A 21,572-nucleotide genomic window follows, 5' to 3' on the forward strand; every position below is an offset into this window, starting at 1 on the left:
TTTACTCTTGGGAGCCGATTTCGGTGAAATCGGCTGACTCTGCATTATGACTTTCTTCAGGGGTGGCGAGCTCTGGCAGAAGAGAACCACTGGGGCCGGAGGAAGGAATTCGAAGGGGGAGCCATCGGCTTGCGTGGGCTCTGGGCCATCTTGTTGCTGCCAGGAGATAGAGTCAGGTTACAGAAAATTACCATGAGCCATTGCAAGAAACTTATAAGTAATGGTACCTGGGCTGCAGGAACGTCATACTCGGCATCAAGTTGTCTCAGCAACGGTCCTAGAGCTTTTCTGAAGGCATGGGTCTTCCACATGGACCACCAAGTCTCGAAACCATCGGTAGTGGAGGTGAAACGGAGGTTGTGGGGAATTGGAACGGCTAGAGCATCGAAGAAGGTATAGCACCTTTGGCCAGTGAGGATGTCAGGCAGTTCAGCTCTGCTTGCTGTCAGGTGGTGTAGGAAGAAGTGTGGAGGCACCTGCCCGAGACCAAGCTATCGGGCCACTACTACCGGTTGGTAAGACTCATAACCAGGCTTGATGATCCGGTTTGAGGTACTCATGCCAACTGGGAGAAATCAAGGACGAATCATGATAGAGTACAAATGCCGGGTGCTAGCGTCATCGGCAAAGTTATCCAATCGGAAGGAGACTGGGTTCTCAAAGTTCTCCGATTCAGCATAAGGAAAGAACAGGGGGTTGTCCAAGCCTTGGAAGAAAATCTTGAACCACCCTGCTGCTTCCTTAGGGATCAGCCTGCTGCCTGGGAGACCATACAAAGCTTGGCCATAGCTGGTGCATCGGATCTCCTTTCCATTAGCATCTGGGAAGGTGCAGGTGGCCAAAGATGGGAAGTGCAGGATCCGGTTACGAAAGTGCTGGTGAGCCCATAACTGAATAAACCACCAGGGGCCTCCAGTTTTAACTGTCTTTTGAGAGAACAGTTTGACAGACATCAGTTGAAGAGATCGATAGACCTCTCCAAGAAACAGTTTACCAAGGCCAAGTTGGGTGCCTTTGGCAAGTTCATAGGCCAGGGAAAGGTAATTCTTGGTTGGGGCGAGTGATGGGCCACAGAATATGAAGTGCTCCAACCAGAAGTTCAGGAAGGCTGTGTGTTCTCTCTCTGTCACAGGGCCTTTGGTTTTCATATAACGATTGAGGTAGGCACCCCAGCTGGTACACTCTTTTTTAGAGGAAAGGGTGAAAGGAACTTTCGGCAGCTTGAATGCAGAGGGGCTTGGGGATGCAATGTCTAGGCCTGTGATCATGGCCACATCCAGCAGAGTTGGTGTCATAGGGCCATGGCCAAACATGAAGCAGTTCAGTGCATCAGACCAGAAGTAGCAGATGGTTTTCAGAATATTTTCATTCTTTTCAAGGGGAGACAATGATAATGACAAGGCATCGGCTATCCCTATGGCTTTCCAAGTGGCATAGTGGGTTTTGGACACTCTATTGTACCATGCCACCCAACCCTCAGGAGGATTAGGCCAGGCTCGCAGGCAGTCGGCCCAGGAAGACAGATCTAAGTTCTGGTTCACGAAGGGGATTCTGTTAGCCTCGCATGAAATTAAGAGAGCGAGACTCTCGGAAGAACGGGGACCGAGGCACGTAGAATTTGCGAGAGAAGGATGTGGTAGCAGGATGTCTGAAACCTAAAATTAATAACGGAACAGAACATTAATTCAGGTGTTTGCTATTAATCCTAACGTTGATTCGAATGGCGAGAGGCGATTAAGGATTACCTTCAGACCGGAGACCATGGCGTTGGTATTGGATGATTCCGCCATTGGATGCGCTGTGGAGTTGGGGCGGCGCGGTCGAGATCTGAGATGCGGGTGGCCGTGAGTTGGAACTGCTCGGGCGGCGATTTGGGGATCTGAGTTTGCTTTCTCAGATGGAGGTCGCAGGTTACCGTTTGGAGGGGCAACTGGGTTGGCCTTGCTCGCGTTTTATGGTAGAGGCCGATGCGATGCCATCGGCTCTTTTTTTGGGGGTTGTTTGACTTTGACTATCGGCAAAAAAATTGATTGGGAACACTTCTTCATTAATAAAAGGGGATTCTTACAATGAAGAGCCGATTGCTCAAGAAAGGAGGAACAAAAGAAGAGCCGATTGCTCAGGAACTACTAATCCTACACTACTAATCCTCGCTGGCTTCGTCGTCGGCATCGTAGCTGCCGTCGGCGCTGCTTCCGGAGAGTTCCTCGTCGCTGCTACCCCAGCCCTCGGCCGGAGCTTCTTCCTCCTCGTCATCATCATCGTCCTCGCTGTCCGCCCAAGCGCGGAAGCGCTTCGCCGGTGGATACCCGATGGAGGAAGAGGAGTCATCCTCCTCCTCTTCTTCCTGTTCCTTCTCTTCTTCCTCTTCTTCTTCTTCCTCCGCCTTGTCGGAAGAGGTGGAGTTCGCCCAGGAGTGGAGGTCGTCCTCGCTCTCGCTCTTCAGCTCCCCTTCGATGAGGAACTGGAGGTCGTCCTCCCCATCGGTTAGGGGCAGGTCACCATCTGACCCGACGAGGGCCTCGGGTGGGCCATCTGGCACAAAGTCGAAGTCCCACTCCTGCTCACTCGAGGAAGAAGATTGGAAAGAAAGGCCTGATGAGACGGAGGAAGAGGAAGACATTGCTACAGGGAAAGAGGGTTTTTTGGTGCCGATAGCTAGAACAGAGGAGGGGGATGAAGAGGCGAATCGTTCGGCACGGTTAAATAAGGGGGAGCATAGTGGAGATTTAATGCCATTGCAGTTTCCGAGGAAGTGATGCTAAAGCTATCAAATCTCGCAGAGAAGTTGAGAAGGCAAGACATCATGATGAAGAATACTGCGACGGTTCTGCTCTGCCACGACATGACCCGACGAAGAAAAAGCAGAGTGATTTTGGAATTATCAATTCCAAAACCAGGGGGGCATGTGTTATCACCAGAATTTGACCGGATTAGATGTGGGCCGCGATCAAGATTGGGCTTGAAGAATATACATGGAAGAAATACGTGAACCGGCCTTGTACACGAAGTTTGGGCAGTTTGCCCTTGTATCTGTAAATATAATAGGATACGTGTCGGTTAGTTAGAGTTTGGCTCGTGCACGGTTGGGATTATTCCCACGTTAGAAAGTCTACGGACTATAAATATGTATCTAGGGTTATCAAGAAAGACAACAATCACGTTCATCACAATTCACAAACCAATCTTGGCGCATCACCGACCCCTTGTTTCGAGGGTTTCTTCCGGGTAAGCATCATGCTGCCTAGATCGCATCTTGCGATCTAGGCAGTATACGTTTATTCGTTATCCATGCGTTGCTCGTGCTGAAGCCTTGTTGATGGCGAGCAACGTAGTTATCATAGATGTGTTAGGGTTAGCATTGCTTTACCGTGCTACATGTTTTCGTCCATGCAACCCTTAGACGTCTAGCCGTCCTTACACCTTTCTTAGGTGTAAGGGCGGCACCTTGCTTGATTATTGTTTAGTAGATCTGATCCGTTATGATCGCTCCTTGATTCATCAAGGATTAGTTTAATATCTGCATAGTTAGGCCTTACAAACGGGTTGAATGATCCAGTAGCACGTAGGGTGTAGTTTGCTAACCCTAGACAAGATGTTCCGGGGATCAACTTAATGTTGGTTTTTAGGCCTTGTCTAGGGTCGGTTTATTATCACCGTGCGTGGCTGCCAGGCTCAATCACGAGTAAGATGTTCCGATTATGTGGTGAAAACCCTAGATCGTCGTAGGTCGTTTTAGCTTTGTTTTGATCAAGCAGGACCACCATGCAATCGTAAACCCCATACGAGTCATGGGTGGATCGGCTCCTTGAGCCGATTCACAGGACAACCTGAGAGCCGATCGAGGCTCGTATTTAATGTTTACGTGTATGCCATGCAGGAAACTAAGCGAAGCAAATCCATCACCTTCCTGATCAGGTATAGATCAGGTGGCACGCCCTTGCACCAGCATCGGGACGTGCGTACCAGGAGCTTTGCGGGCCGTCGCTCGGAGGGACCAGGGCCAGCCGCAGCCCTAAGGTTGTTCCCGGCTCTTCGTGTTGCCAGCCGTAGCTCGCCGGTGGGTTTCGGACGCCAACACTCAGCAACAGTAATAGTAACACAGGAGCAATGGCACCAGAAAATAGTTGATACTACTTCCAATGACATATAGAACGAGTATATGATGATGAGAGATGGACCGGGGTTCCCAGTGATCTACACTAGTGGTAACTCTCCAATAACAAGTGACAAGTGTTGGGTGAACAAATTACAGTTGGGCAATTGATAGGATTCAAAGCATTAAGACAGAACATCCAGATTATTAATCATGTAGCCATGTTTTCCATATATAGTCATACGTGCTCGCAATGAGAAACTTGTACAACATCTTTTGTCCTACCAGCCGGTGGCAGCCGGGCCTCAAGGGAATCTACTGGATATTAAGGTACTCCTTTTAATAGAGTACCGGAGCAAAGCATTAACACTCCGTGAAAACATGTGATCCTCATATCTAAGCCTTCCCCTCCAATTGTCCCAATTTCTGTCACTTTGGGGCCTTTGGTTCCGGACATAGACATGTGCATACAACTTGTAGATACAATCTAAGCAATAATTATAGAGCTTAAATCTAAGATCATGCCACTCGGGCCCTAGTGACAAGCATTAAGCATAACAAGATTGCAGCAGCAATAACTTCACAAACTTTATAGATAGACTAATCATAATGTATCATCCATCGTCCCAACAAACACAACACCGATTACATTAGATGGATCTCAATCATGTAAGGCAGCTCATGAGATCATTGTATTGAAGTACATGGGATAGAGAGTACCAACTAGCTACTGGTAGAACCCGTAGTCCATGGGGGAACTACTCACGGAGCATGATGGAGGCGGTGGCGTCGATGGAGATGGCTTCCGGGGGCACTTCCCCGTCCCGGCAGGGTGCCGGAACAGAGACTTCTGTCCCCCGAATCGGAGTTTCGCGATGGCGGCGGCGCCCCTGGAGTCTTTCTGGAGTTTCGTCAAAAGGTATCGCGTTTTTAGGTCGAAAGGGCTTATATAGGCGAAGAGGCGGCGCAGGAGGGGCAACAGGGTGCCCTCCCCATAGGCCGGCGCGGCCAGGGGCTGGCCCGCGCGGCCCTATGGTGTGGGGGCCCCAGGCCTCCCCTCTGACTCCCCTTCGGTGTCCTGGTCCGTCTCGGTGAATTATGATGTTTGGTCTTCGTTTCGTCGAATTCCGAGAATATTGCCCGAACAGCCTTTCTGGAACAAAAAACAGCAGAAAACAGGAACTGGCACTGTGGCAACTTGTTAATAGGTTAGTTCCGGAAAATGCATGAAATCATCATAAAGTGCAAGCAAAACATGTAAGTATTGTCATAAAACAAGCATGTAACGTCAGAAATTATGGATACGTTGGAGACGTATCAGTGGCCATACTGTTGACAAGGTCAGAAGGTCCTTGTTCTCGCTGAGACAGAAAATCCACAATGGTCTGGATCAGGTACCGAAAATTTAGCATTTATTCATCTAATTACATAGTACATATTTTCGGTGAAGAAAATTACATTGTGCATGTGTGTTTTGTTATTCTTATGGTAAAATCCAACCTCTCAAACTTGTCCTGCAAGCTGTCCGGTGATGTTTCGACAAACCCATTTTCATTTGGATAACAGAGAGACAACAAGTCCCTCTCTGAGATATTTCGTTTGGAATGTTGAATTCACTTTACCGCATAGAAATAAAAATGTTAATACCATCAGATTGACTTAAGATTGCAAGTACCATTTTCTTTCTCACTTGGATTAGTGGGCACTTAGGATTCATCATTTGCACATCGTTTTGGTTGAATTGTTAACAGAGTAAATGGTTCATTGATTAGTATAAAATATTTACACATAAGTTTCCTCAGCCAACAATCTCATACCATATAGTATGGTTCATAGTATTTGGTTGTCGAAAAGCGTTGACGCAAACTTCTGCTGTGTTCTGTTGTGATATCCGATTGCGATGCTAACTTTTTTGGGATTTAAGTTGCGCAATTTGTAGACGACGTGTGTCACTATACTGACGAAGCGGTTGGGCATTGATATCTTATTCTCTTTGTTCTTATCAACGTGACTCGGTTTAGAATTTGGGGCTTCCTTACATTTCCTCTTCAAACCGAGTGATTGGGGATTGACATGAATAATTGCAATATTGCAATCAGCTGTTCATCTGGAGCAATTTTTTACTGCATCATTGATAGTCTTCTCATTTATTTTCCTGTACGGATCCAGCAGAGTAGACATCACCTCTGCGTCATTGAACTTCGGAGGCGGAGTCTGCCGACGCAAGTGGTGGCTATCTATCAAGAGACAACAATGACACATCGGTGCCTCAACACGGCAGGAGCCAGGTCATGGCCCGATGGCCATTGAAGATCAAACAGTGGAAGGGAACACTTGGAGAGAGTAGTTGGCGACAGGAAGCATCTCCGTACACCTGCGAGGAGGGGGTGAGGCTGGTGCGCAGTTGGAGGCAAAGAAGTCATCATTCTGGGAGGAGTTTTTTGAATCATATGTTCAGTTAATAAGTTCAAGTAACTTTATCTCTTAAATTATACAGTCCTGGAGATCTCAAGCCAGACCTAGATGTTTCTTTTTTTGATATCAACTTACTTTTTTTTCATTTATGTTTACCAGTTTATTTTTGTTAAATTTCAATCCAATTAAATTTGTTGATCTGTTACTTTTGCTTCCCTTTGTTGGGCTGTCATAGCACTGCAGTAGGTTTCTTACGGACATGGTTTTTATGTTGGTACGTTAATCAGACATGTCAACTGAAGGATTTAAAAATACTTCCTAAATACCATGACATAGCTTGGCTTTCATTTGTGCTGATTCAACAATTTGACATCTGGATCGGACGTGTTAATATGAGGATATTATGATCTAGATAAACTCCAGTTATGTTCTAACAATTCATATTGCTAGAATTTGCAGCAACGACGAGTTGAAATACTTTGACCATGCTGTTGATATATGGATAACATGATCTAGACAAACTTTAATCATTCTTTCTGCATTGCAAGGCACTGACATTATGTTTAAATTGTGCAGCACCAAGATCCTTTTTAATCTAATTTTCCAAGTCTCACTGATGAGGAAATTAATTCATGCTCACATGTCTTGGGGCTTTACTATTTACTAAAATCTTGACCATCCTTGCAGGTGACAGAATTTTCTTTTAGGCAGCGTGGTGGAGAAGGGAGTGGAAAGGATACGGAGAGGATGTGCAGTTCACTTGTAGGCATGGCCAGGTGGAATTAGAGGTTTTGTTTGTTTAGGGGTTGCAAAGTAATTTTAAAGAGCAATTTTTAATTTGTTAAGAATCTCAGTGAATAAGTAAAATACAAGTTGTAGTTTGTGCACGTGTGAATTTCACCAAACACCCTTATTTCAGCTAACATGGTTTATGAATTTATTTGGACAAGCTAACGGGTGCCGCCGTCGCATAATTGCAAGTACCGGTGACAGAGGTGTCACTTCTGCACGTACCACTGGAATATCTAAAAAAAATGCCGGTGTGAGAGATGTCACTTCGGCAAGTAGGTGTGACTTCAAAAATACCAAACTGTTTTATGATACAGACCATATAGTAAACGGAGATTGCATAGACGCACGTGCTGTCTTACTAGTGGTTGGAAAACTGAAGAATCTGTTTCTAAGCATCTCAATTTTCACCTAATCGTAACAAACAACATTTTCAAGTCAGGTTACAATTTTCAAGTGCCAAAGACCCGTAGAAAGAAATTTGGATGCTGCCTACAAGGGCTATCCTTGCAAAGAGATGAAGCTGTCCTCACTTCACCCTATATTGCGTGCTGTACTTGGAAAATTCTTCATTTATAACAGAATACATTTTTTTAAAGTTCGTGAGGAAATTTTGCCTGCTGATCCAACTATGTGGTTTCGTTACCATGTTGAATGTTCAGTACTTGTATTCATGGCTATAATATACAGCAATGGTGACTTTTAAAATACTGCTTACTGCATAATTGGCAAGTTCTGTCTCAGGTATATCTTTGTATTTTATTGGTCTTGGTCACCTTAATTTTGCTAAGTAGATCCCTCAAACTTTTGTTTTGCTAACTAGAAGCTTAAAATGATTGAAAATTAATAACTGTGAATACAGAGGAAACTGGAGAATCTGTTTCTAACCATCTCAAGTCTCATAGATCTGTAACAAACAACATTTTCATGTCTGGTTACATATTTCAGGTGCCAAAGAAATTTAGAAAGAAATTCAGAAGATGGGGCACATTGCAATGAGACCCTAGAGCAGGGTTTTAGTAACACTAATGGCGAGGCATAAATCACTTGTCAAGCCCACTAGGCATTACGACTAATCCCACCCAGACAGTCCACCCACACCCACCTCAGGCACAGAGGAAAGCAGCTTAAGATCCGACGCATCAAGAAAAGTCCCTTGCGACTTCTTCCTCTTCTTGGTGTGATCAATCACCAGGCCTCCGACAAATTTCCCACCGGGAGCAATTCCCTGGGTTTTCTCCTCCAGCGCAGGCTCTGGACAGGCAGCCTCTCTTGAAAACACAAAGTCTGCAAATGACACTTCGGTGTCATCCATTCCATCCACATCTTTATCTTCTTTGTTGACAAGTTTCTTCTTCTTGGATTCCTTCTTGGCCCTCCCGTCGGTATCATCGGAAGGAGCTTTATCATCCTTGCCTTTTGGTTTACTGTTCTTGTCATGCTCTAGGACTACCTTCTCCCTTTTCTTTTTCTTACTATCCAGTAGTACAGATTTAACTGGGGTAGCAATGGTGACATCTGGAGGAGTATCTTTGGCTGCAGGTTTTTCAGGGCTCTGCACTTGTTGTTTTGACCGTTTCCTTTTATCGTTCTTTTTCACATCTTTGGGATCATGAGCAAGCATATCTTCATCCTTGTTCAGCATACCCACTTTCTTAGAGTTATCATTCTGGGAGCTGGCTTCTATGGGCTTTGCGTTGAATATGCGTACGGTCGGCACAATTTTCATGACCTGAGAGAAACACCCAAAGTTACTCAAGAATGACAATACATACTGGAAGGAAGAGATGCCAGAGAAATCACCTTTTTAGCTAGACCGTCTTTCTCAGCAATAGGATTTCCCTGCAGATTTAGGTTCCTCAAGTAGCGTAGTTCAGAAAGGACCTAGCAAACAAACAAACGATTGAAGCAATCTAAGCAAATCATGGTGTTAAACATCTGGGGAGAAACTAATCAGATGCAAACCTTCAAATCTGTCACCCTCTCAATTAAGTTATTTCCCAAGTCAAGGTTCAAGAGTTTGGTATTTTTGGCCAAGTCCGATGGAATTGTCTGCAAGTCAGAAATGAAACAAGACCACGTTAACAAGTAACAGTAGCAATAAATGTACAGAAGAGGAAGAAATAAAATTTCCCTCGATGTACATACAGTGATCTGATTGTGAGCAAGCCTAAGTTCCTTCAATTCCACACATGCAGCAAGAGAAGATCCAATACTCTCTATTTGACAGTGAGACATGGATATCTGAAACGATAATACAATAGTCAAGTACGATTAGAAATGCTACATAATAAAGCCATCAGAACATAGTTTAGATTTTGCTGCAATACAAAGAATGAGTACCTTTTTGATAGACTTTGCATTGACCAAAGCATCACCAATAGTAACAATTGGATTCTTAGAGAGAACTGTGGCAGAGCAAACATTCAGTATTAATTAAGTTGAGGGAAGACAGAAAAGCAGGATCATAATATACATAAATTAGTATTTAATAACTTATTTGGAATTTACTAAAGCATTATGAATTTCTTGTAGATAATTTAGTTAGTATTTACTATGCGAATTTTCTTCTAGTTCTAACATGAACGTTAAATTGTGTTATATATTGCATTTGACAAAAAAGAAGTTACTCTTTTTTAACAGCCATTGAATCTTTCAATCTCATCAGCAAACTCTGACAAAAAAAACTGAAAGTATGCAACAACATACCTAAGGTCTATTCTAATAAACGAGTAGTATATCAAAATGCATACCAAGGGTATTCAACTGATGATGGGGATCAAGCTTGCAGATGGAAGAAATGTTGTTATCTGCATGAACGATCACAAAGATCCAACATGATCAAATCAAGAAGCTACCAACAGGGGAGAAGAGTACGTGCTAGTGCATAGCAGTCATGAACTACCGTACCGTTCAGAATCAACGCTCCGAGGCTTGTCAAAGATCTGACCTCGTCGATCTTTGTCAACTTATTTTTGCCAGCATTCAGTACCTGCATAGTCAGGGATAAGGAAAACTCCTGAGTATTATAAGCCAACCGGTGAGCTAAGGTTCAGTGCTGGATTCACGGTAAATGAAAACGACGGGTTGGGACAGTATCTCGCCTGCAGGTTTGAGAGGACTTCCACACCTTTCAGGCTCACGAGCTTGTTCTCGATAACCGAAAGCCACTTCAGGTTGGTGCAGGAGGACAGACCCTTCAACATGTAAGATATGGTTATAGGTGACGATCGGAAGACACGCACACCGAGGGTCAAATGATAACAACCGCTGGAGGTACCGTTGCAGAAAACAAGCTTAACCAAGTATATATCTATCTTCCAGAAGCCACAATCTCTAGCCAAATCCTAATTCGAACGCGTGATGGAATTAGCTTACTTTGGCGCCGTTTTACAGCACCTTGGCTGTTAGAGTACCGTTGCTTGCGATGATATTTTCAGACAATAATAACAGTGTTAGCAGATATCCATTCCTATAAACAACAGAAAAGGAAGCTTGCATCTTTCCAAAGGGGTGACATGTCAGCAATCTACATCGAGGATGCTGTACTTCTCAGGAACATGGTGTTGCTGTCCATTGAGCAGCGTGGCAATGATAGTAATAATACATGTAATGCGTACCTCGAGCGTGACGAGGCAGTTGTGGCCGAGGTCGAGGCGCTCCAGGTTCTTGAAGTTCCCCAGGCACGACACCTGCGCACCCACGACACAGCACGGCAACAAGATTAGATGAGCAAGCGGCCGGGACAAAGCAGGAAGCTTAGCCGAGTAGAAGAAAGGGGGGAGCTAAGCTCCCGCTCTACGTACGTCGGAGAAGGAGCGGTGGGACAGGTCGAGGAACGTGGCCAGGCACCCGGCGGGCGCCGCCTCCCTCGCCGTCTGCTCCAGCGTCAGCCGCGTCATGGCTCCCTCCGCCGCCGCCGCCGCCCAAACCCTCTCTGCCCGCCTCGAGATGGAGATGCCCTAGAAGTCCAAATCGAAGGAGGCCTTGATTACTTACAGGTGGGCCCGGCCCACCAACATGACAGGGCCCACGAGCCAGCGTCGCATCGATAACACGACTCGGCTTCGTGACTCCGTCGGTCAGAGAGAGCGGAAAGGAGGAGGAGGAGGAGACGGCAACAGGTGCTCGCCGGGGAGATTTCGCGCCGCCGCCCGCCCCCTCGCCGGAGATGGCGATGACCGTGGAAGGTGAGCGATCCCTTCCGCTCCTCTCTCGACCCAGCTTGTTCGATCGATCCCCGCGCCGCCGCCGTTTGAGCTCGAATTCGGGGGTTGCCGCGGCGATCGAGGGGATCGGCCGCGCTAGGGTTCCCGCGGGTGACGAATTGGCGGGTGGCTTTCGCGGATTAGGGGTGCGCGGAGCTCCGGTTGGCTGTGAATTGCGCGCTGTATGGTCAGGAGCTCTGGTGCTGCGCTGCCCTGTGGGAGAGGCTGACATCGGGGGAACTAGTTAGGGGATAGTGCTGGGAGCTAGTCTCGGGGATCATGATTTGCCCTGAGAAACCGTGTCGCGTTCGTGGGAATCCAGAGCGGGTTATGTGCATGATGTTTGTGTGCTGATGTTGGGTCTTGTGTGTTGCCAAAAAACTTCGGTATGTCTACAACAAGTCCGTATTGCATGTATATCCTTCAGTATTGGTTGCTTCGGTCGTAGCTTTTCAAACAGAGTAAAGCGGTACCTGGAAATTCCGCCTTTGCCATATGGATTGTTCTTTCAGCCAGTAGGCTCATTACTGAGCTCCTCCTAAGATGACATAAACTCTGACCTTGAGAATGCTAGTAGGCTGTTTGTAAGCTCTAAATGCGGGCTATAGCAATTTAATTCTGACCTTGTTTGGAATAAGTTTAGGACAGATCTTGGTGTGGTAATATGCAATGCTCACCTTATGAAACAGTTTGAGATATGTTTATGAATAAGTTTGATAGATACGTACGCACTTTCTTGGAAATTGATGTTGAGGCCATGCTGAGGACACACGACCTTGCTTAGCCGGAAAAGTCAAAGATTTCGATTAATCAAAGAATAAATAATTCCTAGCACCGGAAATGCTGAGTAAAATTGTATATTTGTTTTGCGTCTACCTCATGTGTAATAAGCAACTATTAATACCTTTAGAGGGTCTCTATCTATAATAGTGAGAGAGGGTTCAATTAAATTCAAATACAATATGGCTAATCCATTTCATGACTTATTGTCCTGTAATGAACGACTAACCACCTGCTGACACAATCCAGTTACACTCATGCACTCTGAGTATTTCGAAATATATATCTTTGTGCTCCTTCAAATTGCTTCAAGTACTTGACTAACTTGTATGTTCCTTGTTTTCTTTTGCTTTCGTCCATTGTGCTGGGTCATTGCTGTCAACTTACTCTTGGACGCGTTTATTTACAGTGTAAGTTCATGATCAAAATGTTTCTAGCTATTGTTTGGCATTTGAACAAGTGTCACCTGATTAATTTCTGCTGTTACAGGCTCGCTGGACTTGCGTGTATGTTCTCCACGAGCATTCTTTTGCAAATCCTGGTAAGCTATGTTCACTGGTCTATAGCTGTATCTTATACTCTCTTATAACTGAGGTAGGTTTATGAAGCTTATACAGTAGCAATCACTAACACTGTTCTACTCAATGGGTGATTCCGTAATTTTGAGGAGTGGGAACCCGGCAGTTTTATTTCACATCTCGTTTCTACAACTCATCATGCCCGTTAGTAAAAAGCAGAGTAATATTCTGGTATAGTTGCTGGTCAAGGTTACAGTAGAAGCATAATATTCAGTTAGGAGCTGCACATGCTTATCAGGCATAGTTGATGCACCCAAAGATTGTTTCGAATGTATTTACCTTCAATCCTACTATTTTTCCAAGAACGATCAATCACCTATTGTAATGACCTGCAATCCTATTATAGTATTTTCGCATGAAGACTAAAGAGCAGCATAGGATTTCCATGCTCTTGTTATCTGACCAAGTTATTACTATTTCTTGATCAAACTTACAGTAGAAGCATCATGTTCAGTTAGGTGCTGCACATGCTGGTTAGGCTTAGTTGATGGCTTGATGCACACAAAGATTGCTCTGACACCTGCAATCCTACTACAGTATTTCTATATGAAGATCAAAGAAGCAGCATTACATTGCCACGCTCTTGTTATCTGACCAAGCTGTTACTATTTCTGGATTCCCTGATTCTTATCTTCGTGGTGCAGGCATGTGCTTTGTACAACAACTGGTGGCCTATGTTAGCAGGTGACTGTTTATTTTGATATCCTCCCCAATCACCGTGACAAGTCCCTGTGGCCTTTCTGCTGACGTTCTTATACCTGTGCTGCAGCACTCATGTACATCATTGTGCCCATGCCATGCCTGTTCTTCGGTGATGGATCCACACGGTTCTTGAGTAGCGGAGAGGGTGGAGCGTAAGTTGTAAATTTGATGATGTTCTTTCGTTCAGAGAAGTAGTAAACTATAACGTGCACATTGGCACAGATACACATAATAGGCAAGCCATCACTTAGGATACACATTCATGCATTTGCTATCACAAAGGTGGTGAACTGTAAAATCATGCGTATTGGCACAGATACGCATAATAGGCAAGCCATCACTTAGGATACCCATCCATGCATTTACTATCAGAACAGCGGCAATCAGGCTGGGCGTCTCATATTTCAGGTGGATCAACGCTGCAAAGTTTCTGACTGGCGCGTCTGCCATGGGAAGCCTCGCCATCCCCGCGATCCTGAGGCACGCTGGCCTGATCGAGACCGGGGCCATGTTCATCGAGTTCACGTCCTTCTTCATCCTCGTGTGCACTGTGCTGTGTTTCCACAGGGCCACCCTGGAGGAAGAATGGTAGAGCCGTGATACTGCAAGGAGTAGCAACCCCAGAAGAAGAAAGAATTCCCTCTGTGGGATCTAACGTGGACCTGTGTACAAAGAAGCATGTTCAAAGTGCATGACTACTCTATTTGTGTATTATTGTGCACGTTCTCGAGATCTGTAATCTAGTGGCGGCGATGCTGCTGTCTTAATTAGCCTTTTTCTTGTGGATGTATCCTTTGCCGACCCGACCGTGTGAAACATACATGAGATCTGCTGCTGTTGACACATACTGTTTCTCTTTGGTTGGCTTCGCCACTTGCGCACTCGGAGCCAGGTGAGAAGGTTTGTTTACATTCTGCACTTAATTCCATGTTACCCAGTCATGTGTGCCCCATTCCATTTGGTTGTTTATCATGTGCGTGATCTGTTTTCGGACTATCGCAGATCTCTAGTCGACACTATAAACCAACCAGAGCTGTACAAAAGGTACAGCTGGAGTTTGGATGCGTCTAGTTCTCCATTTTCTGCCATCTGTCATTATTAAATAATAATAACAATACAAGAGGAACAACACAGTTTTGGCCGAGTGGTTCTTCCTTTACTTTCAGCCAATTCACTCATAAAATTTCTTTATTGGGAAAAAATATTTTTAAGAACTATTTTTTTATATCCAAGTAAAATCATGTGTAATCTAGGAACACATAATTCTTTTTTCTAGCATCTTCACCTTGAATTGCGACTGTTATTTCTGTACTGAAAAACTGAAGAATGGTTGTGTTTACCATGATATTACAACAGAACAAGGATCTGAGCGGAAAATGGACACAAGTGGAAATAAATAAATGATTAGACGTCCTCATCGAATCTTCCTTTTCCAGAAAATTTCTGTGACAAGGACTTGTGAACATCTTTGGGCCGTCCTAAGCAGTGTCGTGACCTATGTCGCCTGCTTAAAGTCTATACAAAGCCTTCTCATCTCACAAGACATTCTACCTTCACTCCCCAGTCCCCATGGCCCAAGCTTGGGCCTTCTTCCTCCTCGCCCTCTTCTCCTTCTCCTCGTATGTGTCCAGGCTCTTCATCTGCGGCAGGAATGGCGAGGGAGGATCCTTCCTCTGCGCGCGGTCTCCTGAGCCAGAGCTCCCCTCCATTGCCAGCGAGAGGTACCGGACCGCCTACCACTTCCAGCCCCTCAAGAACTGGATGAACGGTATGTTTCCTCTCTGCCTTTTGCCACTCTGCTTCGCTGCTGTTTGTGACCAATCACAGTCTCTCTGATCTGATGTGCTTTTCTTGTTCTGCCCAGATGGAGTAGCTAAGTTAAATCTAGTTGCAGTTCTTAATTTTTTGTGCCAATTTTCAGTCACATACTTGTTAAAATATACTGATGCATTGGAGTAGTGTATCATTTTAAACTGTGCACGTTTCTCAGCATAGTTTGTGGACATAAAAGGTGCAATAGTGATCATTACAAACTGCTTTCGTGTCAAAAGTAATCTTAGGCATGGGAATGGTTGGTGGCCAAATCATTACTTTTGGGAGTTTGTTTCTGAATGTTGCACACAGTAGGTACTCCGTGTAAGGTGCTGCAGTTAGATCTTGAGGAATACTACAGTAATACATTGGTAGCCAACTAGCCATATTCTTTAGATGATTGCACAAACCAAAGTGGTATGTACCTCCTCCCAAAATGGTGTATGTACCACTTCCTTGGTGTATTCTGAAAATGTCCATATTTGCTCCACCGTTAGTGTTACTTTTGGTCAGAAAACATTCAGTTAAGGAAAGCATGACGTTTTGTCTCTTCCATTACAGCAGGCCTAATTACAACATCAGAAATCACGTGCCTGAAATATATTAGTTAGACAGATGACAGATATGTTATACCCAGACACAAGTAATGAAGTACTGCCTGTTTTAAAATCTAGATTTTTTTTCATGCTATAGCAATAATCTTATCCTATTTATTGTACATCTGTTGCAAGTCATTGACATTCTGTTTTTTTTCAAATATCCGATGGATTGGTGATCCTTGGACATCTACGGCAACACAAAAGATCCAAGTGGTATGAATATCTCAAGCACAAATACTTCTAAATAAAATGGATAGAAATTGCAGCATCCTACAACTTATACTGTCTTTATAAATGATTTACTATTCAGGGCCAGTGTACTACAATGGCATCTACCATGAATTCTACCAGCATAACCCGGGTGGCACCATTGGGACTGACATAGTTTGGGGCCATTCAGTTTCAACCGACCTCGTCAACTGGCTCCGGCTAGAACCCGCAATGGTACGGGATACCCCAAATGACATAAAAGGTTGCTGGACAGGCTCAACCACAATTATAAATGGTGATCAGCCGGTGATCATATACACCGGTGGCGACTCGCAGGGTCGTCAAGTCCAAAACATTGCGCTTCCCAAAAATCGGTCTGACCCATACCTGAGGGAATGGATCAAAGGAGGAAATAACCCAGTGCTTCTACCAGACGGACCAGGGATGAACTTGATCCAGTTCAGGGATCCGACAACCGGTTGGATTGGACCTGACGGACTATGGAGAATAGCAGTTGGTGCTGAGCTGTATGGCTACGGTGCTGCACTTTTATACAAGAGTGAAGACTTTCTAAGTTGGACTAGAGTTGATCACCCCCTGTATACATCCAATGCCTCTGCTATGTGGGAGTGCCCGGATTTCTTCCCGGTATTGCCAGGCAATAATGGTGGACTGGACCTGTCCGCAGCCATCCCGAAAGGCGCCAAGCATGTCCTCAAAATGAGCCTGGATTCGTCTGACAAGTACATGATTGGGGTTTATGACCTCAAACTTGACGCTTTTGTTCCGGATATTGTCCTAGATGACCGTCGGCTGTGGTTGAGGATCGATTACGGCTCTTTCTATGCTTCAAAATCATTCTTTGACTCGAAAAAAGGAAGGAGAATCATATGGGGTTGGTCTAACGAGACAGATAGTCCTGCAGATGATGTTGTCAAAGGTTGGGCCGGTATCCATGTAAGAAAACCTAACCTTAATTGCTTTGCTTCGTATTTAAATAATGATTTAACGTATTTAGCAAATCAGTGTAACATGTTTAACCTCCAGTTTTATTACATTTAGGCAATCCCCAGGACAATTTGGTTGGACAGCGATGGCAAACAATTGCTGCAATGGCCAATTGATGAGATTGAGTCCCTCCGAAGAAATGAAATCAACCATCAAGAACTAGAGCTGAAGAAGGGTGATTTATTTGAGATTAAGGGAATTGACACTTTGCAGGTAGTTTCCTTACACCAACATGCTTACTTGATCATCCAAATAATAAAAGTTTCAGTACAAAAAAGTGTCATGCGAGTGATAGCTGCAGAGTCTTATGATAAATTTTAATTGTAAAAACTGTACATATTTGGCAACAAAAATATTGGCCACTGTAGTTAATCTGGCACGTCATTTTCTTGAAACAGGCTGATGTTGAGGTAGATTTTGAGCTGACATCGATTGACAGCGCCGATCCTTTTGATCCTTCCTGGCTTTTGGATGTCGAGAAGCATTGTCGTGAATCCGGTGCATCGGTTCAAGGCGGCATAGGGCCATTTGGACTTGTTGTTCTTGCCTCTGACAACATGGAGGAGCACACTGTTGTGCACTTCAGAGTTTACAAATCACATCAAAGCTACATGGTTCTTATGTGCTCTGACCTAAGAAGGTTAGTGCTTATGGTATCTGCCTCAATTTCCCTTATTATTCTCCATCTTCTTTTTTTGTCTGAAACTAAAAATAATAATTTGCACAGGTCTTCTCTAAGATCAGAACTGTACACACCAGCCTATGGAGGCTTCTTTGAAGTTGACCTTGAAAGGGAAAGCAAGATATCTCTCAGAACTCTGGTAGGTTGCAGGTTTTGCCATTTCTCATTCTATTAATTTCATGCGCTTCATGTCAAAATTGAAAATGGATGGCTCGATGTTTCTGTGTAGATTGACCGGTCGGCGGTGGAGAGCTTTGGCGGGGGTGGCAGGGTCTGCATAACGTCCAGAGTTTATCCAGTGGCACTTGCCGACAACGACACGATCCACATGTATGCCTTTAACAATGGAAGTACCACGGTCAGGGTGCCACAACTCAGGGCATGGAGCATGATGACAGCACAAGTGAATGTAATTCAGGGTTGAAGTGATGATTAACAGAGAAGAGCAATTTCTTTTTCTTCATTTTTGTACTCTCATTCAAGAGCTCTCCTTGGTACAAATAAAAGGAAATTCCAAAAAGTAGCTGATTGTTTCCATGTTCCTTTAGTATGATTTATACATTCTCTTTTTCGAACCATGCAGGAGAACTCCCTGTGTTAAATTAAGGAGAAGGAACAAAATTAAGGAAAACTGCATGATTTATACATTCTCAACTATATAATTTGGTATATATTATTGGTCTATACCGCCCCCTCTCTTTTTTTTTTTTGGCAAAAGTGCAGTGCTGGCTGAAAAAAATACTTCTTTGTGCGTTCAGAATCTGCACTTGAAGCATGGCGCCAAACTGATGGAACGTCAGAGTTGCTCGGTCATGTCTGCCCCCATTCCGTTTGGTCATTTGCTTTTGCGTGTGTCTGTTGCCAATTTCTTAAAAATTGGAACACGTATAACCATTTTTCACGTGATCACCTAGAATCGCGACTGTTTCTTGTACGACTGCAAATTGGTCGTATGTCATGAGATTGCCACGGACCAATCATTAGGGTGGCAAATAGACACAAGGTGAAAAAGAAGCAAAAAAACATCACTGTCAAATCTTCAACCTTCCAGAAAATATCTGTGAGAAGGACTTCAATTTGGAATCTCTTTTGGAACAAGCCAAATACGGTACTACCAATACCATGATTGTCGTACTCCTGTTCACCTAACTAAACAACAAGTTAGCCAGCAAGCAGAGCCTTCTCATCCCTCAGGCCACAGAGCATCCGCACACATCCTATCTCCCTCCTCGTGCTCCTTCTGTCGGCATGGCCCAAGCTTGGGCCTTCTTCCTCCTGGCACTCTTCTCCTTCTCCTCCTATGTATCCAGGATCTTCCTCTGCAGCAGGAATGGCGAGGGATCCTTCCTCTGTGCACGGCAACCAGAGGCCCCCTCCATTGTCAGCGACAGGTACCGGACCGCCTACCACTTCCAGCCCCCCAAGAACTGGATGAATGGTATGTTTCCTCTCTGATTCTTTTTTTTTTTAGATTCCTCTCTGCTTTCTAGCTTTGGCTTCTGGTTGTGGCCAATCAGAGAGCCTCAGAGTGTACTGTTTGATTTGGTCCCAGGGGAAAAAACTGGTCTGATTGGTTGCCTTGCCCACTGGAGTAGCTAAGTTGAATCTAGTATTAGCAGATCTTAACTTTGTGTGCTAATGTTGGATAATATACTTGTTGAAAGATACCCTGTACTTTTATCATTGAAAACTGTTTTCGTATAAAAAGTAAACTATAGGAGAGGGAAAGGTACCAAGCCAACTCATTGCTTGTGCATATCTGTTGCTGAACGCTGCACACATTAGACCCTCAGTTTAAGGCGCCGCGGTTAGATTTAGGGTGACTTCTTTTGAGGCTTATGGGCTGCTTATAGGTCCAGAGAAGCAAAAGCCCAAAAGAAGTGTCTGGCTTCTCCCCACCGAGAAGCGCCCCAGAAGCCCATGTACGTGTAGTGGGGAGAAACTGGTCGAGAGCAGCTTCCCGAGCTTCCCCACGAGTTCACGAAACGTTTTGTGGAAATGGACATGTCGTTTCATGGAATTTACAGCAGAATGCCACCGCCCAGTTACCTGAGTCAAAGCGAGAAAACAAGAAAAAGAAAAAACTAATCGCTCCCCACCCCCCGTCCTCGCTCGCTCCCCAACCCCGTCATCGCTCGAACGAAACCAATGTCCCGGCGCTGTTCCTCCGTCGCCGCCCTCCCCAGCCGCCGACCGCAGATCCTGGCAGCGGGAGGCCGGATCCCACCCGCCCCGCCCTCAACCCCGAAGCTCCAAGGCCGGCCGTCGAGCTCCAAGACCGGCCGTCGAGCTCCCACCCGGCCAGATCGTCTCTGCCCCGACCTGGTCTTCCCTCCACATCGCCATCAGCTTCAAGCTTGCGTGATCTGATTTTGGGATGGAGTTTGCGTGATCTGATCCAGGGGTATAATAGACATTTCACAACTCATTGACACAAATAAGCCAAAACATTATAAGCCCAAAAGAAGTCTCCTGAAAGTTTCTGGAAGCTTCTGCGCACCACAGCTTCTCCCCACCAGAATCTATAAGCAAGCTTATGCATAAGCCCAAAAGAAATCACCCTTAGATGATCGCAATATTCTTTGGTTGCTTACACAAAGAACAACTATTCATTGCAGAAATGGTGAATTAATTACATAGAAAGTGCTATGTACTTCCATAGTGTTTTCTGAAGATGTCCATTATTTGCTCCACTGCTACTGTTACTTTTGGTCAGAAAACATTCAGTTAAGGAAGCATGGCGTCTATCCTTCCATTTGAAGGCCTAATTGCAACACCAGAAATCATGTGTCTGAAAAATGTTGGAGAGATCTGTTATACTTAGACGAAACAAGAAAGTAAAGATGTACTGGCCAGTTTTGAGATCTGGAATATATTTGGTTCTGTTTATCAGTTATACCCTATTAATTGTACATCTGTTGCAAGTCACTGACATTCTCTCACCTTTTTCACATATTTGATGGATTGGCGATCCATGGAAATCTACGGCAACACAAAAGATCCAAATGGTATGAATATTTCAGGCACAAAACACTTTCAAGAAATAAGGAAAAGAAATTGCAGGATTCTAGAACTTACTCTGCCTTTATAAAAAAAATTCAGGACCGATGTACTACAATGGCATCTACCATTTATTCTTCCAGCATAACCCCAATGGCCCCCAATGGGGTGACATTGTCTGGGGCCATTCGGTTTCGACCGACCTTGTCAACTGGATCATACTTGAACCCGCAATAGAACCGGATACGCCAGGTGACATAAGAGGTTGCTGGTCCGGCTCAGCTACAATTCTTTTCGGTGGTCAACCGGTCATCATGTACACCGGTGGCGACGTAGAGAATCATCAGGTCCAAAACATTGCGCTTCCTAAGAACCGGTCTGACCTGTACCTTAGAGAATGGACCAAGGCAGGCAATAACCCGGTGCTCCAACCGGTTGGACCAGGAATGAACCCGGGCGAGTTTAGGGATCCGACGACGGGTTGGATCGGACCGGATGGACTATGGAGAATTGCAATTGGAGCCGAGGTGAACGGTTACAGTGCAGCACTTTTGTACAAGAGTGAAGACTTTCTGAATTGGAGTAGAGTTGATCACCCACTGTATTCATCCAGTGCCTCCACTATGTGGGAGTGCCTGGACTTCTTCGCGGTAATACCGGGCAGTAACGGTGGACTGGACCTGTCCGCAGCCA

At 44.9% G+C, this 21,572-nt stretch overlaps 3 protein-coding genes and 1 pseudogene across 3 annotated transcripts; 3 read left to right on the forward strand and 1 right to left on the reverse strand.

Annotated features, from left to right (window-relative positions):
• Window positions 1–8,178: 8,178 nt before the first annotated feature.
• LOC127346044 (uncharacterized) lies at window positions 8,179–11,839 on the reverse strand. The gene is made up of 10 exons (XM_051372574.2): window positions 11,107–11,839; window positions 10,921–10,992; window positions 10,405–10,497; window positions 10,211–10,292; window positions 10,054–10,110; window positions 9,644–9,708; window positions 9,449–9,544; window positions 9,266–9,352; window positions 9,104–9,184; window positions 8,179–9,032 (listed from the first exon to the last, which is right to left on the reverse strand). The coding sequence occupies exons 1-10, from the start codon at window positions 11,200–11,202 to the stop codon at window positions 8,373–8,375; spliced, it is 1,389 nt and encodes a 462-aa protein (XP_051228534.1). The 5' UTR covers window positions 11,203–11,839; the 3' UTR covers window positions 8,179–8,372.
• An 840-nt stretch (window positions 11,840–12,679) lies between these two features.
• Window positions 12,680–14,411, forward strand: LOC127346046 (vacuolar protein sorting-associated protein 55 homolog). Its single transcript, XM_051372576.2, has 5 exons — window positions 12,680–12,698; window positions 12,778–12,829; window positions 13,511–13,550; window positions 13,636–13,720; window positions 13,977–14,411. The coding sequence occupies exons 2-5, from the start codon at window positions 12,797–12,799 to the stop codon at window positions 14,158–14,160; spliced, it is 342 nt and encodes a 113-aa protein (XP_051228536.1). The 5' UTR covers window positions 12,680–12,698; window positions 12,778–12,796; the 3' UTR covers window positions 14,161–14,411.
• A 681-nt stretch (window positions 14,412–15,092) lies between these two features.
• LOC127346043 (fructan 1-exohydrolase) lies at window positions 15,093–18,563 on the forward strand. The gene is made up of 7 exons (XM_051372573.1): window positions 15,093–15,336; window positions 16,184–16,192; window positions 16,290–17,146; window positions 17,252–17,410; window positions 17,596–17,837; window positions 17,925–18,018; window positions 18,109–18,563. Exons 1-7 carry the CDS (start codon window positions 15,138–15,140, stop codon window positions 18,301–18,303), a joined length of 1,755 nt encoding a protein of 584 aa, XP_051228533.1. The 5' UTR covers window positions 15,093–15,137; the 3' UTR covers window positions 18,304–18,563.
• A 2,433-nt stretch (window positions 18,564–20,996) lies between these two features.
• On the forward strand, window positions 20,997–21,546 carry LOC127346045 (beta-fructofuranosidase, insoluble isoenzyme 4-like; annotated as a pseudogene).
• The last annotated feature ends 26 nt before the right edge of the window (window positions 21,547–21,572 follow it).

The sequence above is a fragment of the Lolium perenne genome, chromosome 3 (genome assembly GCF_019359855.2).
Source record: "Lolium perenne isolate Kyuss_39 chromosome 3, Kyuss_2.0, whole genome shotgun sequence".
NCBI classification, from domain to species: Eukaryota; Viridiplantae; Streptophyta; class Magnoliopsida; order Poales; family Poaceae; genus Lolium; species Lolium perenne.